Source organism: Candidozyma pseudohaemuli (assembly GCF_003013735.1).
Source record: "Candidozyma pseudohaemuli strain B12108 chromosome Unknown scaffold00002, whole genome shotgun sequence".
Lineage (NCBI taxonomy): Eukaryota > Fungi > Ascomycota > Pichiomycetes > Serinales > Metschnikowiaceae > Candidozyma > Candidozyma pseudohaemuli.
In genome coordinates this window covers 811,771-839,553 of record NW_020194436.1, presented here as the reverse complement: position 1 = coordinate 839,553, position 27,783 = coordinate 811,771, and the positions used below count along the sequence as shown (strand labels likewise).

Below are 27,783 nucleotides of genomic sequence, written 5' to 3'. Positions count from 1 at the left end.
TCAGAAGCCCCAGACGGAAGGAACATGCCACTCAAACTAGCTCAGCTTTTGAACTCAGAAAGTGAAGATCTGGAGCTGAAGATTTCTACCAGGGCAAGCTCTGTGGGCGTAGAGTCGTCATCACAGTTGCCCGATGGAGAAACTGAGTCTGTGCCTGTAAACACAGCTCCCGGAAAAAGCATCATGAAAATCAGCTATGAACAAACATCAAATGACCAGCATGGCCTCATGACACCAGAAAGTCTGGAGAACATGTCGCCTCTGGGCTTGACGGCTTTAAATGAGGAAAACGAGTTGAATCAGTGCCTAGAGTTTGATGCACGGAAATCCACCCTTCTTTCAAAACACCTACATCTTTCATGGAACGAGATCAAAAAAGAAGCTCTCGCTCGCCTGCAACCGGATGGCTTTACAAAGGGTGAAACTGACTTAATAGTGCATGAGTGGTTCAGCCCGGGTCCTATTGATTTTAGAAGACTCGAGGAAGAATGTTTCTCCCGCAGCGGGAAAGCAATTCAAGCACTCGTTGCAAACCTTTCAGTCCACTATAGTGACTTGATCGAGCCAAACTTGCGAATAATATCTACACTTGAAACCTGTCTAGCTCGTCAAGAGTACATGAAAAGTGATGTGCTCAAATATCTTTCCGAAGATTCCATTGCAAATATGTGTGCTCTTCTCCCGAAAAGGCTGCCCATGAGGCCAAGGTGGCTGACCCGTGAAGTACATTTTATGACAACATGCATCGAAAACAGAATGGCCGAAGAGGAAATTAGATCAGAATTGGTTTTCCGTACACCATCGCAAGTCAGATACAAGATCGCTGCATTGACCAAAAAGATTGTCAAAACTAATCCCGATTTTTTGGTGGAGGAGAGAACTCATGACCCAGAGCATGATGGATTGATCGAACGATTGTTGGAGAATGATCTTACGAAGAGTGGTATCTACAATGAATGTGGAAAAACATTGGGTAACAAAATCATACAAAGCTTGAATTCTATCATTGAAAAGAAGGGCGGCAGCCATCAAGTGCCTTTTAGTAAGGCCGAACTGGATTATCTAAGGAACATTATTCGATCCGAGTATTCCGTCCAAGAAATCCAGAACGAGCTTATATTCAGAAGTGAGGACGAAATTCAAGATAAGCTTAACTCACTTCAAATCATCTGCGTTCGCCAAAAGAAGTTTTCAAACAGAAATGAGCGACTTATGTATGAGGCACAGTGGTACGCGTCACTTGCAGGCTCGAGTCAAGGAAGAAGAAGACGGGGCCGTGAAGATGACGGCAATAGAGAGTCCTCTCCACATGTCGATGATGGACGCAAAAGGAGGCAGAATAATATTGACGAAGAGAGACGTCGTGACATAATCGAAAGGGCTGCGATGAAAAGAAGAGAAACATTACGCCTCAAGCGTGAAGCCAGAGAAAGGCGCTTGGAAGCGCAGCAAGCTCGTGTAAAGGCTAGAACGGTGCTGATGAAATCGAAGCGACAACTAAGAAGTCAGGAGAGACCAAAGACTCCTGTGGATTCTCTTTTGGCTGACGCCTCTTGGTTTCAGAGTATCACAGGTGATGGCACGACAGTTCAGCAAGGCCAGAAGCGTGCACGAAAGCAAGCTGTTCATTTTGTACCAGAGTTTGAATCCAGGCAAAAGATGAAGTTGGTGAAGAAGAAAATGGAAGAAAGAAAGCTAGAGAAAAAACGGCTATTAAGGAAGAGAAAACATGAGAAGAAACGAAAGTTGAAGCTTCGTCCTGGCAGAAGAGGCCGCGGTCGGCCAAAGGCAGAGGATTATACTGACGATTCAGAGAGCGAGTCGGAGTCTGAATCAGAGTCCGAAGAATCCGAGACTACCCCAGAGATCGATGTTGCCGATGTGTCAGACGAGGAGGATGAGCCAAGTCCATTTGACCCTATAAATGTCCTCAATGACACCCAAGTTCCTACGAAGGGAAGACAATGCTTCAATGATGCTGTCACCGCAATTTCGACCGAGCCCGATACCATTTCCTTTTCTCCAGATACGCTGATGTTGGATCCCGAAGCTCAAGTACCTCTCATTGATACCACGGCCATTGATGTCATCGTGTCTCACAGTCGGAACTACAAGTCATTGCCAAAGTCGTTCCCTCCATTTACCATTCAAAAAGATGGCAATACCATCATTAATCCAAGAAACATTGTGCGAGTGCGGTATCTCCTCTACCCGGAGCACTCTGATGCATACATTCTAGCTCTTCCCAAGAGTAACGAGCTCAACCCAGTTTACGAAATTCAAAAGATGATGCAAATACAGAGTGCTCTTTATTTTGCACATTCCCCCGAGCTCCAGACTCATATATATGAGGAATACTGCCAGAAACTCAAAGCGTGTGCCGAGAATGACAAATTTTATCAGTTCATGGTTATCATCGACAGATGGAATTTGTTAATGTTGGAGCTCACTCCTTACAGGTTGAGAATCGACCCGTCTTTTGACATCAACAACGAGATAAGGTATTACTTGCCTTTCAACTATCGAAAAAATCATTCGGTCGTTGATCTTAACTTGAACAAGTTTTTCTTCGACGTGGTGAATAACGGTAAACCCAAACCACCTCGTGGTAGGAAACCCAAAAAGGCACATGAAGTAAAGCAAGATGGTCGATTGTCAAACCAAAATAAAACTGGAGGTGACTTGGCTTCGAATATGCAAAACGGGAGTACGGACACTGACATACTCAAGTCCAGATACCATAACACGCGTCCTGCGGAATATCCAGAAAGCTTCTTGCGCATACTAGCGTACCAAAAGGATATCTCAAGATTTGCGGTTCAACAAATTTTGACCACAGCGTATACAAGAATTGTCGGTCCAAACTCGAGGAAACTTCGTTCATATAAGGCCTTCACTGCTGAAGTCTATGGTGAATTGCTTCCTTCTTTCATCTCCGAAGTGCTCACTAAGGTTGGACTTCAACCAACACACCTGTTTTATGATTTGGGTTCTGGTGTTGGAAACACGACTTTCCAGGCAGCTTTAGAGTTCGGTGTCAAAGAAAGTGGTGGCTGTGAAATCATGTCGCATGCATCAATGTTAACGAATCTTCAACACTTATTTTTGCAAAGGAAAATTCAGGCATTGGGTCTTAATCCGATGAATTTGTCTTTTGCTCTATCGCAATCGTTTGTCAATAACGAAGAGGTGAGAGAAAAGTGCCTTAGATGCAATGTTGTCCTTGTTAACAACTACCTCTTTGAATTTCCACTCAATGTTGAGGTAGGGAAACTTTTATATGGGCTTAAGCCTGGTTCCAAAATCATCAGTTTGAAGAATTTCATTCCACCAAGATATAAGGCAGGCCCAGAGAAAACAGTTCTTGACTACCTCAAAGTGGAAAAGTTTGAGATGAGTGACTTCTTCTCAGTGAGTTGGACAGCTAACAAGGTGCCCTACTACATCTCCACAGTTATGAAGGAGGTTCGTCCCGAATATCTATAGGATGCTAATTAGTAAAAATACATATTGGGTAAGGTTACTTCAATTTTCACTCTCAGTTTTGATCTTTTTCACTTCTTCAGCTGTCTGATCAACCTGTTTTCTCTTTTTGGCGCTTCCGTTGCCATTAACATGACCTTCATCCGAGAGAGGGTCAACTGAAGCCTGCTTCAAGGCACCGTTTGGTGTACTGCTGGCTTGCTTTCCTTTTTTCTTTCCCAGACCACCATCGTTCTCACGAGCAAGTGCAAGCATCAAAGTATTCACTCTTCTGCTTATTTCCTGTGGCGTTCTAGAGAGCATGTAGAAATCGAACTTGAAAAGATCACTTTCTTGGATTTCCTCCTTGATCTTTTCTCCTAGCCTGTCAGAAAAGATCCCATGCTTGTTGACACAGAAAAGGATGAACCTGTCTTCGAGTTTTGAGTAGATGCGCTTCGAGTTGTTCGGAGGATACTGAATTTTGAGCTCTTCAAGAGGGTCTTCAGCTTCTTCGATCTTGCTAGCGAGAATTCGTTGCTGATTTTGCATTTTAGAAGCCTTTCGTTCACTTGCTTCTATCTGTGCAACATACTTCTCATGTCCTTCAATTTCCTTGTGGCAATCCCAAAATTTCTTTGCATACCTTTCAATCTCCTCGACGTCCCTGGAGAGAGAATTTGCAATGTCTTTGTAATTGTGTCTTCCGTAACGAGCTGATGAGTGAATAAAATTGGTAAAATCTCTTCTGGACCAGGAGTGGAAACTTTCCTCTAAGAGCTTTTCTTTTAGCTCGAGTTCTTCCTCTGTGAGTGGTTCAGCTTCCGCAATTCGCTTTTGCTCGAGTGCCAATCTCTCCTCTCGCTCGAGTCCTTCATTCTCATCATCTTCATTCAAAAATTCTTCATCACTATCGCCAAAGTCGTCAGCAGAATACTGATAATTTGTAGCCTTCTTGTACGCAAGCTGTTCTCTCTCCAAAAGGTCACGAAGCTCAGTTGGGAAGAACTGATGGTCTTGATAGTGGTACACCTTTGGTTGTCTCATTTTGACAGGCGCACCTTGTTTGTTGAGTCCACCCGGTGCTTTTAACATGTCTTTATAGTAGCTGTCGACTGAGTAAGTTTGTTCTTTTCTTTCACGTTTTGAAGGATTGATCCATGAGAGGCCCAAGCCTTCATTGCCACGCTTGGCAAAGTTTTCACCGTTCCACTCGTAGACTGAAGCATCCGACGTGAAATTTTGAAGGTCGTCGAGCCCAAGCTTGTTGAACTTGGCGTTGAGAGTTGCTGTTTTCTCTCTTCCCCTTGCCAAAATGGCGTCAACGTCGTCATCAAGCATCGCGGATCCTTTGGATTCAAAGACCTCTTTAGCACCATGTTGAATCATGCCCAACAAATCGTCAGTTGTGTTACCGATACTGTTACCTGAAGACTGTCTGCCTTGTTGGATGACCAATTGATCGAGTCTAAGTTTTTGAGCAGCTCTATCGAGGACCTTCTCCTCGATTGCGTTTTCAGTTACGAACCTGAATACCTGGACTTGCTTCTTCTGACCAATTCTGTGAGCTCTATCCATAGCTTGGAGATCAGCCTGAGGATTCCAGTCAGAATCAAAAAGGACCACGATATCAGCGGATGTTAAGTTGATTCCCAATCCACCAGCTCTTGTAGTCAACAAGAAGATAAACTTGTCGGAATTGGGGGCATTATAGTCATCAATTGCCTCAATTCTGTCTTCGTGGGAAGTAGAACCATCGATTCGACAGTACTCGTAGTCCCTGAAGAAACAATAATCTTCCAAGATGTCTAGTAAACGCGACATTTGTGAGAAGATCAAGACACGAGATCCGGCTGCTTTGAACTTTTTCAACATCTTGTCAAGAATGATCATTTTGCCCGCATTGAAAACCAAATGTTCGTCAGTCGTGTAGGGAGGGCCTGGCTCAGCGCCGTCGAATAAGTAAGGATGGTTACAACACTTTCTCAATTGCATGACAATGTTGAGCAATCTCGTTTTTCCTTCTCTTTTACCAACGACACCGTTCACAGCATCAATATCCTTCTCGAGAAGCTTCTTGTACCATTGAATCTGCATGTTGGTCATTCCGATGTAAACGTTCGTTTCTATCTTGGGTAACAACGACTTTTCAACATCGGCCTTCACACGTCTGAGAAGGAAGGGACTCAAAACCTTATGAAGTTGTTGGACTACCTTGTCTTGGTCATTCTCATCCGAATCTTCCTGGTTGGTATTGAACCATTCATCGAACACGTTTGAGTCTCCAAAAACATCGGGTAGAAGGAAATTAAGAAGGGCCCAAAGCTCGTGCAAGTTATTCTGAAGTGGTGTTCCTGTGATAAGAAGACGATTCTTGGAGTAGAATAAACGAATAATCTGAGAGAGCGAACTAGACTCATTCTTGATTCTGTGAGCTTCGTCCACGACGACATATTGCCAACGGAACTTCTTGAGTTGAGCCTTTTCTCTGATGACCATCTCAAAAGATGTGATCAAAACGTCGAATCTGGCAGTGAGAAGCCTCTCTTTAATGATCTTTTGACGTTCTTCCTTGTTACCTTGTAGAACCAAGACATTGACTTCTGGAGTCCATTTCTGAAACTCACGTCTCCAATTATCAAGCGTGGATTTTGGCACGATAACAATGAAAGGCCCATCAATGTTCTTTATGTATCGAAGGTAGCCCAAGAAAGAAATCGTCTGGAGTGTCTTACCGAGGCCCATTTCGTCAGCCAATATACCACTGAGTCTATTCTCGTAAAGCGATATAAGCCAGTTGAGACCCTGTATTTGGTACTCTCTCAACTTTCCGCTCTTAACGTAGTTGGGAGATTCGGTGAGAACGGTCCTTTGTTCAGCATCGTCCCCCATATGTTCTTCGTCCTCAAGAAGTTCAGCGTCTTCCTCCTTTTCAGTCTTTCTGCGGCCCTTCTTTGGCTTCTTTGCAGGCTGCTTGAAGTTGATTTGTCCGTCGATCAGCTTAATCAACTTCTTGAACTTGGGATCCTTGGACATGTTGATATCAATGAAATATCTGAAAAGGTCAGTGAGACCCAACAAATACTTGAATCTCTTCGTTGAATCGTCAACGTCATTCTCTTTAGCCACTTTTGGATCACAGTTAAGCAAAAACCTGTTGCGTCTTTCTAGCTCCTCTTTATTTAGCGAGGAAATGTCAACGGGTTCTTCGATCTGAGGTTTATCATCTTCACTATCACTGGACTCCGCGTAGTCGACGGAGTTGTTTTTTCTGCCAGCCATGGAGCTTGGATCTGGTGATGTAAAAAATAGGCGATTTGTAAAATTTGAAAATGTGTATGATTTTGTCTCTCGGTTTGTTGAGGTGGATTTCAACCTTGAAGGGTGTACGGGCTTTGGGGTTATTACCTGCGCTCATCTGTGTTTTTGCGGCTTGCGCAGGTATGCTTAACGCGCTACAAACGGGTGCGAAAAACTACAGGAGCTACAGAGGGGGAGCAAGGAGAATGAGGGAATTTTAAGTTGTAAGCAACAATCGAATTTATTTGTCATGGATCGACGTCGCTTTCGTTTTGTTGATATTCTGAGGCTAGCGCCATCGTTTTGGAGCATTGTGCGGCTGCAGATCAGTATCTCTGACGGATAGCGTGTGCCGAATGTCAATTGTATAGACAATCCCAGGAGAGCTCCACCCTGGTATCATCTTTTACATGGTGAAAGCTTCGGATATTCTGCTTTTACTCAGTGACAGAATTTCCTTCCAATAAACCCCAGTCGATTGGACGGAGCAGGTTCTTTGAGAGCCACTCGTTACAGGTTTTGAACACTTTCAGATCGAAGAATCCTCTTGAAGCCGACAACGGAGAGGGATGTACTGTCCTCAAGACAAGAAATGGGACATCTGAGGAGTTCAATTGGGCGCCGAAATTGGCCACCCTCTTCTGGGCTGGCGAGCCCCACGCCATGATCACAAAACCCTTTCCTCTTTCTTTCTTTGCGTAGTTAATCGCAACCTTGATAACCTCTTCTGTAAAACTCTCCCAGCCCTGGTTGGCGTGACTATTGGCCTTGTGAGCCTCGACAGTCAAACAAGCATTGAGCATGAGAACACCTCTCTTGGCCCACTTGGTCAAGTCTCCTCCACCAGGCCTGCCCTGTTTGCTCAATTCCTTGTAGTCCGGTATCTGGAACAGTGGAAAGTCGATTTTGAGGGTTTTGTAGATATTCAAAAGTGATGGTGGGGGCCTAGTGGGCTCCAAAACCAGAAATGCAAGGCCGTGGGCTTGGTTGAAGTTGTGATATGGATCCTGACCTAAGATGAGGCATTTCACGTCAGGCAATGGAGTGAGGTGTGACCATGAATAGATGCTTTTGGGTGGAGGAAACACGGTCTTGTTTCCCATCTGTACTTGAAGAAAGCGCTTGAGTTTCAAAAAGTACGGTTTCGTGAGCTCTTTGTGAAGATATGCGAGCCATGTGATATGCAATGTTCTGATTTCGAGGTCAAGTAATTGTCTCTGTTCCTCTGTAAGCGTGTTGATCCATTCATCTTTGTTGAAACCGGCCTCCTCGAGGAAGGCAGTATAGTCAGGTTGGTCTGTTTTAAGATCACTTTTTGCAGGAGCTTCTATATGTTTGCCATTTTCTGATTGAGCAGTCAAGGTGATTTCCTCCTTCACGACTTCTGCTTTTTGCTTTAACTCATCTTTCTCGAGATCGGCTTTTACCGTAACTTCAGTCTTCGAAACTTTCGGCTTACGCGTCGGCTTGTTGTTGGCCTGAGCAAAGAATTCAGTTATAAGCTTTGGCTTCTTTGTGGATTCTGAAGCAGGCTCCAGCGGCCTTTTTTCTATGGACATGAGTCGTAAGGAAGGTGTTCTGTTAGATATCTATGTGCATCTTCTACGCGACGCGCAGTCTATGGGCCCGCAGGCATTATCTAAAAAACCTTGGACATGTGGTACGGATACCCTGGATCTTTCCTCAAAAACATGCTGGTGAGAGAGCTGTAGAACAAATAAAGCACGCCTGTCCCGATTATGGTAAGCACTAGTCTGGCTGGCTCGGACGAGATCACCGTGTCGGGGCCTACTCGGTATCTACCCAAGTAGATCAAGAAAACGAGGGCTGCTCCTAACAAGAAGTAATTACCACCCACGAGAACGATTTCGTCTCCAAATTGCCAGTGCAAGCTGCCACTGACGTACATTATGTTCCCCTTTGGGTCTCTGGCCAAGAAGGGGATCCCCTGAATGGCAGTGAAGGAGTAACCACCAAGAATGACAAGAAGGGTGGTAAGCGTTATGATCTTGTAAATGAGGGCTTTGTTGACCGAGCCGGTGATAAAGCCTGGTCCGCGTTTTTTGATGTAAAGAATGGCTCCGAAGGTGAGACCAAATGTGGTCACAAACTTCATGAACGGGTTTTCTTGTCTGAGCATGATTTTCTTTTGAACCGTATGAGCAAGCCAGTCTGCAAGTTGGAAAGTCTGTGTATTAAGACTGGCATCTGGAATCTCGAAGTTGGCATGAGGTTCAAGAAGAATCTCGTAGTTGCCATAGACAACGTTACCATCGTCGTCCACAACTCGCTCTTTCTTGCTATGCATAGCAACAACCGATGAAGGTGGTACGAGCCAGACCTGTGGCACTGTTTTCAATTTAAGATAATCAAAGACTGGCTTATTGGATTCATCTGCAAGGTCAATTGTTGCAAAGAATAGGTAGTGGGACCACATGTAATCAGCAAACCAAGCCTTGGATACTCCTGGAAGCATCGCCTTAAGATCACGACAGGAGTCACAGTTGTGTTTTGGGTCAGTGGACGTAATAGCTATCAAGGTGTAGTGTTCCCTATCCGGTTGTGATATGGGAGAGAGGTCCCCATTAGTTATGGCGATTATGCCGTCAGGCAGGGCCAAAGAAAGCTCTGTAAGCTTAAGGGCTTGCTCAGTTTCTGCAGCCACAAAAGCCACCCATGCCAATAGAATATGCAAAAGCACTATCATCACTGTTATTATGATATCTTGGTTCGCGCTGAGATATTGGTGCACCCAGGTAGTCCTCCAGACGGGAAAGTTAATAAGCTGATCGGAGCTTATTGAAAATTGGGTTCCGCGATTGGCCAAGGAAGGAATTCAATTGGACTGGCTGCTCGTGTAATTCGGTTTAAGTGCTACGCTTGTCTCGTTTTGTCTCGTCTATTTCATCGATTAGGAGGACTCCTCTGGGTCTTCTCCCACAAATTCCTCCTTTTCGTCTCTATTTATAACCATAAACCCAACGGTGACAACAGCAGCACCGAAGATGTACCATGCGTTCACATGGAAGCCCCTAATGAACCAGTCGCCGACCATCGCCAACGGGATTGTGAGCGAAAGACCGACTGTAACCGTCAAGGGACTGGTGAGAAGCACAGCTTTGCACCAGCAAAAGTCGGAGATAAATGTAATGAAGGCATTGGCACCTAGAAGGGCTAAAACATACAGGCCCTTTGGTACTTCGAACTCCTCGAGGCCAGTGAAATGGAGAATGATGATCAAGGGCCAGAGGAACACAAGGCAGTAGAGCCCGACAAAGCCGAAGAAAAGATGGGTGTTCAAAATCCGCTCCTTCCGCTTGTCAGGTACGGTGATCTTCTTCTTAAGGAGAATGGTGTACACGCCGTAGATGAGTGCTCCAGCTAAAGCCAAGAAGTTACCCCATAGTATAAGCATTGGGGACGAGGCTGTTGGGGTCTGGTTGGAGTCTGAGGCATCAATCTTTGTTACAATGAGAACACCAGCGAAGGAAAGAAGAATTCCAATAATCTTGTTTCTGTTGATCGTCTCAACCAGGTAGAAGTGTCCCACGATAAGGGTGAAAAATGACGATGTCGAGGACAAAATTGTCTGAGACGCAACAGAAGTGTATGAAAGTGACGAGTTGGTCACCAAATTCGCCAGAAACCAGAGCACGATGAACTGGAGGGAAAGTTTGATTGTTTCGATCATTGGCACCTCCTCATCAGCAGGCTTAACGACTTCCGGTGGAGGCTCTGCCGTGGATAACTGCTCCATCAGCAGACCATATTCATTCGGCGTTTCCGGCAGCAGTTCCTGGTCTCTGAGACGTGTGTACCTTTGTTGATTCCAAGATCTGCGAATAACGGCAATAAAGTCATTCACCGAGAGACGTTCGTACTTCATGTACGGTATGAGGAACAAAGTAAAACAGGAGGTATTGATCCATGTAATGAAGAAGGGTTTCCGATAGATCTTTGTCTCGAATAGATCGTTAACGAGGAACGAGGACAGGACCCAAAAAAGCACCACAGCAGCTAGATTAACCAAACCCAACACCCATTTTTGTGCCAGAGAGAGTTGACTCTCCTGAAGGAAAAACGACTGGAAAAACGTCACTGTTGCCGTCAGTAGCCTTCTGAACATACGGGTTGGTTTTATCGACAAGAATGGCAGAGGTATAGATATGACTAAGTGCACTCCAAGTGGAACGGCTCACTGGCAACATAAAAGCGAAGCCACAGACAGGGAAGGCTACAAAATGGCTGATACCAATAACTTTATTAATTTACCTAAATATGACGAAACCAAACTACTCGAGCCATCTTCTCTTCTTCTGTGCACTGAGAGTGGCCTGCTTAACCCGCGACGAGGCAGGGTAAAAGTACGTAGGGTAGCCAGCCACCGATGCCGTGTTCACCTTCGAGGTGACAGTGTAGTCCCAGCCAGGAGTGATGGTGGACAATGCGACGGGCGATGGGCTGATCGACTTGAATGGGGTGTATGCCGAGGTGGGGTGTCTCCTGGAGAATGTAGTAGCGGTGACAGTAGTGTCCGGTTGGGTTTGCATTGGTGCGTACTTGGTCTTACCGGTCTGCAAAGTGTAGGTGACCGAGAAAGACTTGGAGTTCACTTCAGTGTTTCCGCCTGCGGCCATGAGCACGGGCGAAGGCTGGTCACCCGTCACGGAAAACAAAGAAGCAGGGAATGTAAATGTGTTGGACTCACCGGTCATGCCAGTCAACTTGAATCTTGGAGTGTAGTGGATAGTGTAGCCGTCGTCAGGGAACACAGAGTACACCTGGATGAAGTACTGACCGCTTGGAGCAAGGTTGGATTTGATCTCAGCATCGTACGAGGTCAGCGAAGACAGCAAGGACTTCTCGAGCGTGGCAACAGTACCGATATTGCTGTTAGAGCCAGTGCACAAGACGATGGCGTAGGACTTGACCTTGGAAAGGGAGTCTGTGTCGTCCGAGTCGTCTGAACTGTCCTTCCATTTGATGCTGACCTTGGCCACACCGCCCAGGACACTGTAAGAGTCGCCTGAGGATGGATCGGAGATGTCGACGTCGGCCACAACGAACTTGAGGAAGAAAAGGGCAACAAGAATAAGGAGTTGCATGGTGTGATATGGTTTGCTCAAAGAGCTATGTAATGATCTTTTGGTTGCTGGGAGCGAGTGGATGCAAGCCGTGGTCTGCCGGGGAAATGGTTCCTTGAAAGTGCCAAAAATTCAACAAGAAACGTCACTTGGTTGACGTGAAAGACAAGAGTTTGCTTGGGCAAGAAACAAAGAAGCCACGAAAAAAAGGCTGTGTCAGGCAGGCTTCTCAGGCATATACTCGCGAGTCTTTTTTTTTTTTTTTTTTTTACCCTGCTCCAGCTGTTTTTGTTAGGCAACAGAAAAGCGCGGCCGTGATTGAGACGCCGGCTGTGCTAAATGCTAGGAGACTGAGATCCAAATGGCAGAGTGCTTTGTGGGGAAGGACTTTTTATAGTTGTCATTTCAAAAAAAAATCATAAAATTCTGTCCACTTTTTGAGTTTCAAAATGGACTCACCCGACGTTATTGGCTGTGTTGCGCACTGGGTGCAAATTCAATAGTGCCAAGTCCAGTGAGTTGCTACCGCAAAAGGAACAGGATCTCCGGCACTAGCAAAAGGGTAAAGCCAAAAACGTAAAAAACCTGAGACACCAGGGATCTGGAGGTATTTCTTTTCGATAAATTTTTGAACGCTGTTTATGGCGGGACGTGTTTTCAGGAACTTCTATTTTTATCTCTGCCAATGTTTTCTCACCACAACATCCTCAGCCCAGCCTCTTCAGTCCAACTCCTTACAACCACCTCTTTCTCCGGGCATCGGAAAGCGTAGCCAGACGGATTCTTGAAGATGCAGGGTACCAGTACGTAGGAAAGGTATTGATGGGCTGGGTGTTTTCTCTCGAGTTGATGGTGTATGTTCTAGAAGCCGTGGTGGTGGTCCAGGCGTCCGGGAAATGACTGATGGTCGAGTACGCCGTGTAGTCGGACGTTGCGTGTCTCGAGTTGTATGTTGTTTGTGTCACGGCACTCGTTGGGTTGGGCTGCATGGGAGCGTATCTGACCCACCCAGACTGTGCTGTGTATGTGAGCGAGAAGGACTCAGTCTCAACCTTCAAGGCGGTACCACCAGCGTTCCACTGAGGCGAGGGCTGTTCGCCCGTGTATGAGAAAAGGGAGTTGGCGTACGTGAACGACAGCGTTCCTCCATCCATGCCTGTGAGTCGGAACCGGTTGGTGTAGTGGATGGTGTAGCCCTCATTAGGGAACTGGGTGTAGATCTGGAAGAAGTAGTATCCGTTGGGCCCAACGTCGTTTTCGATTTCGGCAGCAAACGAACGGTCGGTGTTGGAGATACGTGTACCAACCTGCGTGACTGTGCCTATGTTTTCGTTATTTCCCGTCATGAGGACAATATCGTAGTGGTTGGCGTTGTCTAGATCTGAGAAGTCAAACCCTTCAACATCGTCCTCCCACTCGATGTCGACCGTGACCAGGCCGCTGGAAGCATCGAAGGTTTGGCCAGACTCGGGCTTTTGGATATCCACGTCGGCGGCAGCAAAGCTCGCCAGAAGTAGCGCTAGCAAGAAACGAGTGTATCTCATGGAAATGGTTGCAAAAAGACCGGGTGCTACCAGAACAACACCACGAGCGAACGGGTGCTTAATAAAGAATTACGGCGCCAAGAACATCGAAAGGAGTATCCTAGGTCCTCGCTTCCCCAGTGAGACAGGCATGTCTTGTGTGTGCTTTTAAAAAGCTTGGGCTCAACAAGACAATGTTGGTGCAACCGTGCCCTGTATCTTTCCTGCCTTGTTGCGACCTTGGCCTGTGCGTAATTTCTTGACCAGCTTGGCCAACTGTGCCTCCCTGGGTAGCAAAGCAGCAATTTTGGAATGTCTAAGTTATTTCCAGCAAAATGAAAATGGGTAGAAATTATGCTTTGTGTGGTTTTTTTTGGCTACTCAGCCGTATGCTATCCTCTCACATTTGGTGCACTAATGTAGCAGAACCATGGCTGCGAAATGCTCACTAGCGTGTCGCATTGTTGATGCAAGCTAACCTACGTGCTTGACACGTTCAATAGGATTTCTTCTTGTCTGGTTATGTGATGTTGCTTTCTGCGGCGGAAATCACCACAGCCCGCGTCGGTGCATCGGAGCTTTATGTTTTGTTGTGGGAATATATGACAGCTTTCCGGTTCGATGGTGGTAGTAGGTTGTCTTTGTGCAGTTTTCTGTGGCAATTGGATATATTGCCCAGAAAGCCATGTGCACCGAAGAAATTTAGCATATATACGAGCCGCGAGCACGTTGCCGAAGGGTGTTTGTGAGTAGCGAGTAGTGCGCTAATTCCGTCAGCCACTAAAAAAGGGAAGGGCTTCTAGCAAAAGAAGATGGTCTTTGAAACTTTGGTCATGTGCTTTACACGTGCTGAAGTTCCTGCACCTTGTGTACCAGCCATATCAAGCCCACAACATTAGATACGCCATCATTGTAACAAAGTCAGCCATGTTTGCCTCCAACAGATACCTTCTCCGTGGCATAAGGCTGCTGCAGGTGGTAACCAGAAACTTCAACATGGTTCGTAAAGTCCTGCCTGTCAAAAAAACAGTTTCAACCGATGCCAAAAGTGAAGCTTCCGAGGAGAATAACGATACATCAAAGTCTACAGGAGCCTTTGCCTTCCACGATAGCCCAATTGGCGGAGTTTCGACGAACCAAAATGGCCACATCGATTGGTCTGACTCGTTCCATGGTTTGGGACAGGCATCCTTCTCCAAACAGACAAACGACATTTTACTTGCTCCTATCGAGGACGAAGATATCGAAATCAAACCAGATGGACTCCTATATTTGCCTGAGATTAAATACAGAAGGATTTTGAACAAAGCGTTTGGTCCCGGTGGTTGGGGACTTGCACCCAGAACCGAGACATACATAACTCCGAAGCAGGTCAGCAGAGAGTACGCCTTGATCTGTGAGGGCAGATTAGTCTCAGTAGCAAGAGGTGAACAAGACTATTTTGGTGGTGAAGAGAAGCTCACAACTGCGCTTGAGGGGTGTAAGAGTAATGCCTTAATGAGGTGTTGCAAGGATTTGGGTATTGCCAGTGAATTATGGGACCCATCCTTCATTCGCAAATGGAAAAAGAAGTACTGTGACGAGGCATTCGCCGAGCATGTCGTCACGAAGAAGAAGAAGAAGTTGTGGAAGCTCAAGACCAACAGCTTCGATTATCCCTACAAAGCATGCTAACTGCACCAACATTCGCTACTGTAAATAGTTTCGTTCCTAATGTATATTACGGCCCCGCAGAACATTGTAATTCCAGCGACACCTTGATGCTAACCTCTCTACTGCTTGAAAATACCTCTTCCTTCACCCAAAGCCTCCACAGTTTGCGACAAAGGTCTTCTCTTCCAGACGTCCCAGAACTGTTGTTGAGGAAGCTGTTCGCCGGTGTTGGCTTCAGCGTACTTTGTGTCTCTTCCAGCAAAGCTAGGAGACTGAGACCAGGAAATGTGGTCAACGGCGGCGATGATGGCAGCACCAGCGATACCAGCCATAACCTTGTGCTTCACTGGCATGCTCTTGAAACCAACGGTCAAACAGGCCAAGTTACCGGCACCAACGGCCCAGAAAGTGTTCCAGCCATCGTTCTTCTGTCTCAAGTTGGTAACAATGCCCTTGGTGGCAGTGGCCACAGTGGCGAAACCAGACACAGCCAAAGGCAAGCCAATCTTGAAAGTGGTTCTTTTCCACAAGTACAACCAGGCGTAAGCACCGACGGTGGTGTAGAAGGATAATCTAAACACTTGAAGAGTCTCCTTTCTGGTGTCAACAGGCTCCCATTTTGGGTAGCCAGCGGCATTGGTGAAGTTGACAAGGCCAGAAGGCAACTTGAATCTGGAGTCAGGGAAGACTCTCTTTTCTTCTTCAGACATTCTGCAAGGGAAAGGGAGTGTTCTGGTTATAGGCCAATCAATTCGATGGGAAAAAAAGCGAGCGTAAGTTGTAGGTCTGTGTGCACGCTTCACCATATTGGAACTAATGATAGCCACAAGACATTCAAAAGAGAGCCATCGTTTAGTGGATTTGAGAGTTTTTGATCATTTAAAGTAATGGCTCTGCGGAACATCCTTTGCAATTGAAGTCAAGGTCTGAATGGTATCATGTATTGTTTATCATAGTTACTGAGAGATTCACGTTGCATGTTGGAGGTTTCAAATAAGTCCTCTTTCTAACTCCCCAGGATGCATTCACTAAGCATCATTCACACTAAAAATCCCCCTTGGCATTTTGCTCGTTCCCTGAGTGTCAATGGTTGAGTTGAGACAGAGTCGCAGAAATGGCTGCGAAATAGTGCTTTCCTCGAAGTGATTGACAGAGTTGATTCTGGCCAACGTCTCCTCTATCTGCCAGATTTTAATGATCCTGCTTTCACATGATTAAGAATAAAGCAAAATATTTCTGTAGAATATTGGCTGAGAATAGTGAATGGTGCATTGTGCTTTCAGGGCAGACCCGCATGAGTATTTCCTATCAGGATTATGTGAAGAGAAGATGTGAATCTCAAACAGAAAGGTGAATTGTATTGTTCCATTAAAGAAGACTTGAAATCACGAACAGCTTGCTAACCATAGAATTGATTTGCAACCAGAGTATGTTGAAGCCTTCACGATAAACGTCCCATTTTCTGGGACCTCGCAGATCAGCATGCTATTCAGGCAGCCCATCCTCGAAATCAAACAAAAATGTCAAACATCTTCAATTAGCAGAGAAATAATAATTGAGTACTCCTCTCCAAAATCCCACCAGGACACCCCTACATATCCTACTGGCCTTGCTGCCTGGTGCGCACACACTAAAAAGTGTACCTCAAAAAATTTTCGAATCGGTGAACTCTGAGTTTCTTCCACTAAAGCACTGATTGTTATATTATGAACAGACCTTTGACGTTCATTTCCGTGGCTGCCGCCGGTCTCGTGGCCTACGCTGTGTACTTCGACTACACCCGTAGAAACGACCCCAAATTCAGAAAGTCCTTGAAGAAGAGAGCCGCCAAGATGGAGAAGGAGAAGGAGATCGCTACTAAGATCGCCGACACCGTCAAGACCAAGGTCATCAAGGAGTACCTCATCAAGAACCTTGTTGCCAACCCACCTCCATCCGACGTTCAGCAAAAGGAGCTGTACTTCTTGGAACAGATCTCCATGGGTGAGCGTCTTTCGCCTGATCCAAGCCTGGAGCTCGAGGCCGCTATGTGCTTCTACAAGGCCTTGGCTGTTTACCCAAACCCCACCGACGTGCTCGGTGTTTACAAGAACTCCGTTCCTGAGAATGTGTTTGAGATCATTGAGCGTATGATCAAGATCCAGAACCCAGCCACTGTTGATAAGCTCTCTGACGCCCTCGGCACCGAGGCCCAGGCTGACGACATCCCCAAACCACAATCCGACTTGGACTAAGCTGATTTAAGCTTTGTATTGTATATACTGATAAAGACTGTAATGAGGCACCGAGGTGTAGATACTCAGCCCAGTACTTACGCGGTCGCAGCTACCACTAAAACATCATCCGACCGATGTATGTAAGTCTTTCGCTAATTCTTCTTAACTTTTGTGTGGTATCGGCTTTGGAATATTTCAACAATTCCTCGAGTTTTGGATATCTGAACCACACTAATGCGACTTACTACAACTACACCAATACCATATCATCTGATGATTTTGTTTACCGTGGGGTGGCTTTGGGCGGCTGGCTTGTCCTAGAGCCGTATATCACGCCTTCGCTTTTTCTACCATTCAACGAGACGTCTCGAAATTCCTCCGATATTCCGAAGGATGAGTACCATTTCTGCAAAGAGCTTGGATCTGAGGAAGCCTCGGCTCGGCTCAAGGAGCATTGGGACACCTTCTACAACGAACTGGATTTCGAGGACATCAAGAATTATGGCCTCAATATGGTCAGAATACCTGTCGGGTACTGGTCTTTCCAGACCCTTGATGGTGATCCGTATGTTCAAGGAGCGCAGGAGTATCTAGACAAAGCTATAGAGTGGGCTTCCAACCACGATCTAAAAGTTTGGATTGATTTACATGGAGCTCCCAATTCCCAAAATGGATTCGATAATTCTGGCTTGTTTCGTGCCAACGAGCCCGGTTGGCAGGACAAGACAAAGTATGTGAATTTGACAAGGCTGGTGTTGCAAGAGATTTATGCCAAATACGGCAGTGCTGAGTTCAGCGAGAAGTACAACGACACAATTCTTGGAATTGAGGTTCTTAATGAGCCGATGGGCCCAAAATTATCGATGCTGAAGCTCAAGGACTTCTACAATCAAGCATACATTGATGCCAGAGAGATCCAAGATACTAATAATACCATCGTGTTTCATGACGCCTTCCAGGAAGCAGGCTATTGGAACCACTTCAGAAACAACAACTCGAACACTGATTCTATCACACGAAATTACAATATTCTTATAGATCACCATCACTACGAAGTGTTTGGTGTGGGGCAGCTCAATTCCTCTATCGCAGAGCATATTGACAATATCAAGAACTATGCTTCAGGAATCGAAAAAGAGCTCAAATACCATCCTGCTGTTGTGGGCGAGTGGTCTGCTGCATTGACTGATTGCACTCCCTGGCTTAACAGTGTGAACTGGGGTACAAGATGGGAGGGTACCTCGCCTTATGACAACGACCCTATAAAGCTGAAGGATGTGGACTGTCTGAACATCAACAACTACCAAAAATGGACGAAAAAGCACAAGAGAGATACGAGAAAGTTTATCGAAATCCAGCTAGACCAGTACGAGGCGAAGGCCAATGGCTGGATTTTTTGGTGCTACAAGACAGAAAGTACCATTGAGTGGGACTTTAAGCGACTCGCGCAGTATGAACTTTTTCCGCAGCCATTAACGAATCGTCAGTATATCAAAAATGGCACCGACACCAAGCCAGAAAAAAATGGAGGAGCTAAAAAACAGGCCTCGCTTCTTATCGGCCTTCTCTCGGCAATTCTTATAGTTACTTTGATTTGATCGGCCAGATCTGGTGGAAAACTGGATCCGGCTCACGTGCGCAGACACAATATTTTCCACTGCCTCAAAGCCAGGGTCTACTGAGATAACCACCAGAATGACCAAATCTGTTAACGTCGCTATCATCGGTGCCGGTGTTGTCGGTTCCGCTTTCATCAACCAATTGGCCAACTTGAAGGCCCCTGTTGCCCTTAATGTTGTCTACTTGGCTAGATCTTCCAAGGAGGCTATCTTCTCCAAGGACTACCAATCCGTCGATTTGAAGTCCTACAAAACTTCCCCAGCCCAGCCTGTCTTGCCTTTGGACGAATTGACTTCCTTCTTGGCTGCTGCTAAGAAACCCACCATCTTGGTTGACAACACTTCCAACACCACCCTCGCCGACTACTACCCCAAGTTTGTCGAGGCAGGTATTTCCATCGCTACTCCTAACAAGAAGGCCTTCTCTTCTGACTTGGCTACCTGGAACGACATCTTCAACAAGTCTGCTGCTCCTAACGGTGGCTTGGTTTATCATGAAGCCACAGTTGGCGCTGGTTTGCCAATCATTGGTCCATTGAGAGACTTGGTCCTCACCGGCGACAAGGTTGAGAAGATCGAGGGTATCTTGTCTGGCTCCTTATCTTACGTCTTCAACACTCTTTCTACCAGCGAGAAGTCTGACAAGAAGTTTTCTGATGTCGTAAAGGTTGCCAAGGACTTGGGCTACCTTGAACCTGATCCAAGAGATGACTTGAACGGTATGGACTTCGCCAGAAAGGTTACCATCTTGGCCCGTATTGCTGGCTTCGAGGTTGAGTCGCCAACTTCATTTGCTGTTGATTCTTTGGTTCCTCAGCCTTTGGAGTCCTTGGCCACAGGCGCTGAATTCTTGGAGAAGTTGCCTGAGTACGACAGCGACTTCCAGAAGCGTAAGGATGACGCATTGGCTGAGAACAAGGTCTTGAGATACGTCGGTCAGGTTGACTTCAAGGCCAACAAGGTCTCAGTTGGAATTGCCAAGTACGACTTCGACCATCCTTTCGCTTCCTTGAAGGGCTCTGACAACGTTGTGTCTATCAAGACTGAGAGATACCCCAACCCATTGATCATCCAAGGTGCCGGTGCTGGTGCTGAGGTGACTGCTCATGGTGTCTTGGCAGATGCCATCAAGATCGCCGAGAGAATCGCTAACTAAAAGCTACTACGCTAAATTTTATGATTTCGTGACATCATTATTTGTCTGCTATGCTATATTGTAGTCGTAGTCCTCACGATCACCTTTCTTAGCTTCTCTGAAGATGTTTCGCAAGTATTCCTCGTCCTTGCACAGTTCACGGAAATCCATCATGACCTTTTGCGAATCGAAGCTGTAGTTTTTCAAATTATTGTTCTGTTCTGGGATGGCATTGACCAATGTGTTCACTCTGAGGATGTGGACGTTGTTAGGTGCCATGAAGAAATCGCCAGAGTCCCTCAACTCAACTATGTAAGCACCAGTTTTGTGGATAAACTGTGCGTATTTGAATAATGGTAAGCCCCAACTGTACTGAATCTCGATATTTTCTCTCAGGAAGAAATTCGAACCTCTGTTGTCAAGCAAAAAGCCGGCCTTTTTCAAAAGGTAGAGATGGTAATAAAACCTGTTGTTCAAGAATTCCGGAGTTTCATTGAATTCTGCATCATTGACAGGGTTGACAACAAGCTTGAGATCAACAAAAGAGTGGAAGGGATTCATCTTGGGAAGAGTACATAATTCCCTCCAAGGTGTTTCCACTAGCTTCAACCCGTAACGCTCGCACAACCTGGACCAGCTTATAATAGTCTCATCTATGAATTTGTTTGTCGTATTCAACCATTGTACTCGAATGTGATAGCAATGCTCCGGATTATGCACAATGTCATAGTGAACGTCCAACAATTCCGAACGGAAAGACTTCTTGAGTGGATCACAATCATATCTTACATGTTTGCTGATCATGAACTTGTTAAGCTTTCTCGCCTTCTGAGAATCAGTCAACGACAGGTTTTCACTCTCATTGTTTGTGAACTGTGGAATTAACTTCCTGAATGTTGATGTGCTTTCAATACCCGACAACGACGATATTGTGTCTGAGTTGTTGCGAGTGTGACCCAGTGTATTGGAGACTTGAGTTGTGAGTTTGGGACTCTGTTGACCTGAGGTATCCACCTTGTCTGTTTCTATGCTAGCTTTCTTTCGGAACCAGCCGCTTGAATTCTGTTTGCTATTCGATGCCAGCTTCGCGTAACCTTCAGTCAACTCGTAAAAGTAGTGCCCGTCAAGGAAGCCATGGCGATTCTCGACGTGGGTGAAGAGACCCTCGTCCATTATTTTCTGTCCGTACGCTGTGGCTTCCTCTCGATTGTCTATGTCGTCGAAGAATTCAATGAGCCACGAAACAAGCTCTTGACCCAAGAAACACAGTGGATGTACCTTGAAATGCCAAGTTCTGTCCACAAGCTTGAGACCTCCAGGAGATTGAAGTCGTTCCGCAAGTGTGCTCAATTTAATATTGGTATTGAATTTGGCGTCAGATACCATCAAGGAATTGGTTGGCTGTGTACCACTGCTGGCGAATATTTCAGCTTGTTCATTGAGGAAGTCGAAGAGATTTCCCGTGTAGAAATTGATCTCAGGCAAGATTTCTTCTTTCTTTTTGGGTTTCTTTTCGTCCAGGCGAACATACCTCCCACGTTCAATCACAGATATCAACTTTCTCAAACCTTCAACTCTGATCTCCTCGTCTGAGAGACTATCATTGCCGATATGGTGTGCGTTTTGTGGCATATCTCCTGGCATGACAACAAACTTCATCTTGTGAAATTCTCTTGTCTCACCAACTGCATCATCGTAACCGGCTAGAAGTTGATCGAACTGATTCCAATTGTAGGTATATGGTTTCGTTCCTTGTGCTGTGATCGCGGTTGGGGTATACTCATCGGCATATCTTGTTCTTATCAAAGGCTTGCTTGCTTCGTCGTGTTTTTGGCGACCAAATGTGTTCTTTGGGGCTTCTTGAGGCTGCGATCTTCGGTATAATTGCACGTTCAATGTACCGTTGTAGTCACAAAATATCCTGTGGATCTCATCATTCAACGACAAATATATGCGGGCACCAGTACAGTTACCCTGCGGCATGTACTTGATTAAGCTCTCCGGGCTACCGCTAGGCTTTCGTTCAGCTTCTGCATTTCGTACACTCTCGCCCTGACATATTTGAAAACCAGTGGCAAGCCGCAAGCGAATCATCTCACGCATAAGCTGATGAGTAGTCCGCAACTCCAACTTATTTTCGAAGTTGAGGGAGACCACGTAGATTTGAAAGGTGTACTCAGTTTCAAGCTCCTTCACAGTTGGAAAAAGGGTTGTTGCAATGGGAAGAGCTGCTGGGGCCTTTAGAGATCTCCATTTAACAAGTTTTCTCTTGATTTGAGGCGGGAACACATCAGCCCATCTGCTGCATCGAATACTTTCTGAAGCCAACTCTCTTGATGGATTGGAGATTTTCATCCAATAAGGATTATTTTTGAGACGTTCTTCTCGCTCCTTCTCCTCAGTTGAAACCTTTTTGCTTTTGCTTATTTTCTCCAATGTACCATCATTGGAGCTCCGTTTGCTTTTACGCTTCTTGTTGTCAGGCGGCTTGAGAATCTTGGGTCGAATCACCTGTTCAAATCTTCTTGCAGGATGAACTCTGACTGCCAGCGAAATACTTGCCTCAGATGGCGTGGTTGATCTTTCTCTTCCCAAAGGAGTACCACGATTTTGTGGCTCGTCGACGGTACGGTTCAAGGTGTACAAAGTCGACAATGCGGAGGTATCAGACGGTATGTTCAGAACTGTTCCATGGACAGCCGATGTAGTTGTTGAGACGTTGGACTTGGCAGTCTCTGGCGCAAGTTGTGGAATATTAATGGTCGACAAGGGGAACTTACCCATAAGAGAGAGCGTGGCAGTGCTTCTCTTCTCTAGTAGAATTTTTCCTGAGTTGGTCTTCTTCACCGGAATGGTCCTCTTTCTTGAAATAGGTTTGAAAGCGTCGTCGTCGTAAATGTCCATTGCCTCAACGACAGGCATCTCTTTTCGAAGAGTCAACCGATCAATGAGTATCTCGTTAATCTCGTTCTCCATCACACCCATCATCTGAAGCTCATAGATTTTGCAACGAGGGATCCATTGGGAAGACCATTCGTCAGTATCGGTGTAGAAAGAAATATCACACCATTTAGGAACACAATGGCCCACAAGACCTTTTGTATCTCGAAATCTCAACAATGGCACAGTGTGTAATGGAGGCTGACTCAAGGATACAATGTCGAGTGCACAATCCAAGCTGAACATCTTCTTCGAAGTTTCGAGCATAAGATCGTAATCGACATCGTAAAGACCGGTACCTGGAGTGACGACGATCATGTGGTTGACTGTGTGTCGTAAATCTGTATTCCTGAATCTGTCACAAAAGAGACTGATAGTCAAGTTGACGGCTTCTAACAAGTTGCCCTTGACAGCAGGACATGGTTCACCAGATATTTTGTAGTAGTTGTCGGTAAGATGAACCAACACATCACGCTTGAAATTGGCAAACTCCAACCGCAAACTGGCCATAATCTTGTCCCAGCTAAATACACTTACCTGGTCAACCACTACTCTATAGTATTCCTGGGACTTTGATGGACGCTCGCCAGGTCCCAATGAGATCCAAGGTATTTGTGTGAGGTCAATGCTTGTAAAGAGCACGATTGTTATGGAATGGTGGGAGCTAGCAGAAAGCCATTTCTTAAATATCTTAGGAAAGAGGGTGTTGACAAGTTTGTGGAACATTATCTCTCCGTTCTCCTCGAAATGCCACATTTCTCTGGACATCTGTACAAGAAACACCAATTTGGCACTTTCTGAACGGAAGATTATGTTTGTCTTTTCACCCACGTAACCGCGGAAAAGCTTTTTTCCATCCTTGAATGTCAGTCGTATCTGACCCACTCTATTGCCCAAGTAGAGTACTCGCTGATCCATGTAGCAGCATTTTCCAACAAAAGCTGAAGCCAACCCCCATTGCGAGTCTCGAGGGAAATTGACATCCTTAAGGTATATTTCGACTGTGTCTAGCTCCACCTCAGAGATGTCTCTGATACGTTGTAGCAGCACCGGAGACCGAGGAGGGATATCTAGAAGCTTTTGAAGCGGGGTGGATAGAAGCGAGATCTGTAGATTGCTTTTCCCTTTTGCATTAGAATCTCTGATGATGTTTTCTTTCAAAGCAGTGAAAACAAACCGCCTGGACTTTGTTCTGCGCTGATCGTCCTTGAGTACCGGCTCTAGGCAGTAGATCCCACCCTCCTTGACACCTGGCACAGCAGATGCATCAATGACAACATCTTCCGTATAGGACCGTGGTTCGTGAAACCACACTGTAAGCTGGATAGGGTCGTCCAGGGTAGTATCATCCACCAGAGCGCTAGCACTTGCCTGGCTGGAATTGATGTTCCTAGCATTTTGCTTATTATACGCAACAGGGTCAGTAAAACTTCGAAAGTTGTGTCCATGCCGAACACCTGCAGATGTAGTGACCTTGTGCTTGCCCACAGTAAGGGTGCTTCCTGGAGTGTTTAGAGACATGTTTCCCACAGTCAATGTGGAAGCCTTAGGCTGAAGCCTGCCCATTGGTACCTCTGGTGACTTTCGTAGATATTTTGTGAGGTCATCATTATCGTTGACCGGGGTTTTAGCCCTGCCGTTGGTCCATCTGGCATGCTGCATAGCAGAAGATGGAGTACTTGATCTATGTGAGAACAGATGCAGTAGTAGCGATATATCACCAAGCTGCCATTGTAAAGGCAGAACTATGAAGTTTAAAGATGAGGGTGAAAAAATTGGATTTAGAGCACATTGAATTGATTGCCATGATTGCTATAATTGTGATGATAATGTGACAGCCTTGCTGCGGAAATCATAAGAATGCCATCATAGTAATGGGCTTATCTGATGAGGGATTGATATCAATATAAATCAATCTCCTACAGCATTATACTCTAGTAATTCATTATTTTCGAGCCTTTCTATATTTTGTCGCTCGATGTGTCTAAATGTTCCTCCTTCAGGCCTGAACCTCGCCAACCACAAACTCCTCCAAGAACCAAGCATGGAACAGAGCATCGTTTGCAAGTTCAGGATGGAATGAAGTGCCCAAATGCTTGCCCTGGCGCACAGCTACTACCAAGCCGTTCTCCAACTCGTGCAAGATCTCAACTGGAGCCTCGTTGGTGCATTCAGCCTCGACAACTGTGGCAGCTTCCAACAAGGCCTTGTGGTCAAGCTCTGGTCCAACCTCCTTCCATTGACCCTTGGCAGCCACTGCAGAAACCACAGGTGCCCTGATGAAGACAGTGTTGAAGGACTTGAGCAGCGGAGCAAAAGCTGAAAAGTCGCTGTCGCACAGGAACGAGTCAAGCTGTCTACCGAAAGCGTTACGAGCTACCTGAACGGCAAGACCACCCAAGGCGTGCTGGTGAGGTTTAGCGTTGGTGATGGAGGATGCCATGAAGATGAGACCGGCACAGGTGCCCCAAACAGGCTTTTCAGCGACAAACTGCCGAAGAGGCTCGAGCATCTTGGTTCTTTCGGCAATCAAAGACATTGCTGTAGACTCACCTCCGGGGATGACCAAAGCATGGCACTTGGAGAGCTCCTCTGGGGTTCTCACAGCGACGAAGGAGAAGGTGTGTTTGTGAAGGATGGGGGACTCGGCAGCGGCACGAGCCAAATGAGCCAAGTGTTCAGCAAAGGCTCCCTGTAGGGCCAACACACCCACGGTGAATTGTTGTGTCATGAGGTCAACTAGGAAGAATAGATGGTTGTGAGTCTTATCAGTGCGAGTGAAAAATGCTCACAAAGTCAGACGGAGTCAACGGATCAAGACGGAATGGGGCGATAGAAAAAAAGAGGGTATGCCGCTAATGGCGTTTATCACCACAAGCGGGTTTTTTACATAAAACCTTTTTTGAGTTTTACCCCGGGTCCCCGGGAAATCGTGTTAGGGGTCTTTACCCCAGTGCCGTAAGTACCCTCGCGGCAAGGAAGAGCGAGCAGAGCGGCTATTCAGCAGATGGTCTTGGGTGGATCGAAATGCCCAACCGGTTGCCAAGACAACGGAAAATGAGGGTTTTCAGCCCTATTTTCACCAAAAAGTTGATCAATTACTGTAATTGTAAAGAATTCGGCCAGCATTGCGGGGCATATCATCACCAATGCCTTCTCGGACTCCAGGGTTCTGCCCCACGTTTGACTAACGCCATGTATGCGCATACCCGCGCGCTGACTCTGATGAAAAAACGTTAGTCATTTTCCACACTTTTCACCCACTACTCTTTTCCTACCACTTACTCTTCTCATGTCTGAATCTGTTTTGAAGGGCGGTTTGGCCCAGATGCTTAAAGGCGGTGTTATTATGGACGTTGTCACGCCCGAGCAGGCCAAGATCGCCGAAAAGGCCGGTGCTTGTGCCGTCATGGCGTTGGAGAGAATCCCAGCTGACATGAGAAACTCCGGCCAGGTTTGCCGTATGAGTGACCCAAAGATGATCAAGTCCATCATTGAGTCCGTCTCGATCCCAGTGATGGCCAAGTGCCGTATTGGTCACATTGTCGAGGCCCAGGTCCTCCAGGCTTTGGAGGTGGACTACATCGACGAGTCGGAGGTCTTGACCCCAGCCGACTGGTCCCACCACATCCCAAAGAACGACTACAAGGTTCCATTCGTGTGTGGTGCCAAGGACCTCGGTGAGGCCTTGAGAAGAGTCAACGAGGGTGCTGCCATGTTGAGAACCAAGGGTGAGGCTGGTACCGGTGACATTTCCGAGGCCATCAAGCATATCCGCATTGTCACCAGCCAGATCAAGCACGTCTTGTCTTTGGCTGGCAACCAGGACGCTTTGCAGAAGTTGGCTGACGAGTACAGAGTGCCAAAGAAGCTTTTGGACCAGCTCATTGAGGCCGAGGGTAAGTTGCCAGTGGTGAACTTTGCCGCTGGTGGTGTTGCCACACCTTCTGACGCTGCCTTGTGTATGCAATTGGGCTGTGATGGTGTTTTCGTGGGCTCTGGTATCTTCAAGTCCAAGAACCCCGAGAAGTTGGCCAAGGCCATTGTGGACGCTGTGACCCACTACAACGACCCAGCCAAGTTGTTGGAGGTGTCTACTGACTTGGGCGAGTTGATGTTCGGTGTTTCTATTGACCAGATCGCCAACAAGGACAGATTGGCTGGCCGTTAATTAGCTACGTTAGTATATGAATGAAATATAGTGACCTATTTTGCACCTGGCCGGCCCCGGCTCGGCTGTGCTGGTAATATAATAAAAAAGCTACCTCAAGAACACCTTGGTCAAGATCGACAGAACCCGTTCCTTGTTCTGATCCAAGGTGACAACCTCAGGAACAAAGCGGGGCAAGTCCCTGGGCATCTTGTCATGAATGCCCAAGTCGTCCGCACACACAATTAGCGTGTCCGGCTTTAGGTTCTTGAGCATGTGGAAATAGCCGTCCAAATTCAGGCACCTGAGTAGCTTGTAGTTGTTGAGAAGTGTCTGGGACAATCCGCTCTGCAGAGTGTCGATGTTCCCGGCCAAGTCGTCAACCAGGAGATGTGGAGGTAAAATGAAGGTGACGTTTTGCAGGTTCATGATGATTTCTTCTAGGGGCAAGTCGGAGCTGAGCACCGAATGCAGCAACGTCAATGCAATGGACTTGTTGGTGTACTTGGAGGCACTAATCGTTTGCTCCTCGTCCTTGGTAAGGTACTTATAAAACTCGTAACCAGCTGCTGCCACCGACGTAGCGACAACAGCCGAGATCCAAAGTGCTGGTGATTTTTTTCTTCCCATTTTGCTAAAAGATGGTATTGAGATGAAGCGGATCTCGAGACTTGATAAAGCGTGCTATATAGAGCGTGGGG

The 27,783-nt window shown here is 46.3% G+C and overlaps 14 protein-coding genes across 14 annotated transcripts; 5 read left to right on the top strand and 9 right to left on the bottom strand.

Annotated features, from left to right (window-relative positions):
- Positions 1-24: 24 nt before the first annotated feature.
- Positions 25-3,486, top strand: DOT1 (histone methyltransferase; the record flags this gene model as incomplete). The annotated part of the gene is made up of 1 exon (XM_024857141.1): positions 25-3,486. The coding sequence occupies one exon, from the start codon at positions 25-27 to the stop codon at positions 3,484-3,486; it is 3,462 nt and encodes a 1,153-aa protein (XP_024715021.1).
- Positions 3,487-3,525: 39 nt separating this feature from the next.
- Positions 3,526-8,321, bottom strand: ISW2 (DNA translocase; the record flags this gene model as incomplete). The annotated part of the gene is made up of 2 exons (XM_024857140.1): positions 3,526-6,748; positions 7,204-8,321. The coding sequence occupies 2 exons, from the start codon at positions 8,319-8,321 to the stop codon at positions 3,526-3,528; spliced, it is 4,341 nt and encodes a 1,446-aa protein (XP_024715020.1).
- Positions 8,322-8,401: 80 nt separating this feature from the next.
- Positions 8,402-9,469, bottom strand: C7M61_001740 (dolichyl-diphosphooligosaccharide--protein glycotransferase; the record flags this gene model as incomplete). The annotated part of the gene is made up of 1 exon (XM_024857139.1): positions 8,402-9,469. The coding sequence occupies one exon, from the start codon at positions 9,467-9,469 to the stop codon at positions 8,402-8,404; it is 1,068 nt and encodes a 355-aa protein (XP_024715019.1).
- Positions 9,470-9,673: 204 nt separating this feature from the next.
- On the bottom strand, positions 9,674-10,888 carry C7M61_001739 (uncharacterized protein; the record flags this gene model as incomplete). Its single annotated transcript, XM_024857138.1, has 1 exon — positions 9,674-10,888. One exon carries the CDS (start codon positions 10,886-10,888, stop codon positions 9,674-9,676), a length of 1,215 nt encoding a protein of 404 aa, XP_024715018.1.
- A 166-nt stretch (positions 10,889-11,054) lies between these two features.
- On the bottom strand, positions 11,055-11,867 carry C7M61_001738 (uncharacterized protein; the record flags this gene model as incomplete). The annotated part of the gene is made up of 1 exon (XM_024857137.1): positions 11,055-11,867. One exon carries the CDS (start codon positions 11,865-11,867, stop codon positions 11,055-11,057), a length of 813 nt encoding a protein of 270 aa, XP_024715017.1.
- A 713-nt stretch (positions 11,868-12,580) lies between these two features.
- Positions 12,581-13,390, bottom strand: C7M61_001737 (uncharacterized protein; the record flags this gene model as incomplete). The annotated part of the gene is made up of 1 exon (XM_024857136.1): positions 12,581-13,390. One exon carries the CDS (start codon positions 13,388-13,390, stop codon positions 12,581-12,583), a length of 810 nt encoding a protein of 269 aa, XP_024715016.1.
- A 906-nt stretch (positions 13,391-14,296) lies between these two features.
- Positions 14,297-15,043, top strand: MGM101 (Mgm101p; the record flags this gene model as incomplete). Its single annotated transcript, XM_024857135.1, has 1 exon — positions 14,297-15,043. One exon carries the CDS (start codon positions 14,297-14,299, stop codon positions 15,041-15,043), a length of 747 nt encoding a protein of 248 aa, XP_024715015.1.
- Positions 15,044-15,141: 98 nt separating this feature from the next.
- C7M61_001735 (uncharacterized protein) lies at positions 15,142-15,732 on the bottom strand (the record flags this gene model as incomplete). The annotated part of the gene is made up of 1 exon (XM_024857134.1): positions 15,142-15,732. One exon carries the CDS (start codon positions 15,730-15,732, stop codon positions 15,142-15,144), a length of 591 nt encoding a protein of 196 aa, XP_024715014.1.
- A 996-nt stretch (positions 15,733-16,728) lies between these two features.
- TOM20 (Tom20p) lies at positions 16,729-17,256 on the top strand (the record flags this gene model as incomplete). Its single annotated transcript, XM_024857133.1, has 1 exon — positions 16,729-17,256. One exon carries the CDS (start codon positions 16,729-16,731, stop codon positions 17,254-17,256), a length of 528 nt encoding a protein of 175 aa, XP_024715013.1.
- Positions 17,257-17,372: 116 nt separating this feature from the next.
- Positions 17,373-20,013, top strand: C7M61_001733 (uncharacterized protein; the record flags this gene model as incomplete). The annotated part of the gene is made up of 2 exons (XM_024857132.1): positions 17,373-18,654; positions 18,911-20,013. 2 exons carry the CDS (start codon positions 17,373-17,375, stop codon positions 20,011-20,013), a joined length of 2,385 nt encoding a protein of 794 aa, XP_024715012.1.
- A 48-nt stretch (positions 20,014-20,061) lies between these two features.
- On the bottom strand, positions 20,062-24,594 carry IML1 (Iml1p; the record flags this gene model as incomplete). The annotated part of the gene is made up of 2 exons (XM_024857131.1): positions 20,062-23,258; positions 23,304-24,594. The coding sequence occupies 2 exons, from the start codon at positions 24,592-24,594 to the stop codon at positions 20,062-20,064; spliced, it is 4,488 nt and encodes a 1,495-aa protein (XP_024715011.1).
- A 337-nt stretch (positions 24,595-24,931) lies between these two features.
- Positions 24,932-25,663, bottom strand: SNO1 (putative pyridoxal 5'-phosphate synthase; the record flags this gene model as incomplete). The annotated part of the gene is made up of 1 exon (XM_024857130.1): positions 24,932-25,663. One exon carries the CDS (start codon positions 25,661-25,663, stop codon positions 24,932-24,934), a length of 732 nt encoding a protein of 243 aa, XP_024715010.1.
- A 561-nt stretch (positions 25,664-26,224) lies between these two features.
- Positions 26,225-27,103, top strand: SNZ1 (pyridoxine biosynthesis protein; the record flags this gene model as incomplete). The annotated part of the gene is made up of 1 exon (XM_024857129.1): positions 26,225-27,103. One exon carries the CDS (start codon positions 26,225-26,227, stop codon positions 27,101-27,103), a length of 879 nt encoding a protein of 292 aa, XP_024715009.1.
- A 90-nt stretch (positions 27,104-27,193) lies between these two features.
- On the bottom strand, positions 27,194-27,712 carry PEX22 (Pex22p; the record flags this gene model as incomplete). Its single annotated transcript, XM_024857128.1, has 1 exon — positions 27,194-27,712. One exon carries the CDS (start codon positions 27,710-27,712, stop codon positions 27,194-27,196), a length of 519 nt encoding a protein of 172 aa, XP_024715008.1.
- Between the last annotated feature and the right edge of the window lie 71 nt (positions 27,713-27,783).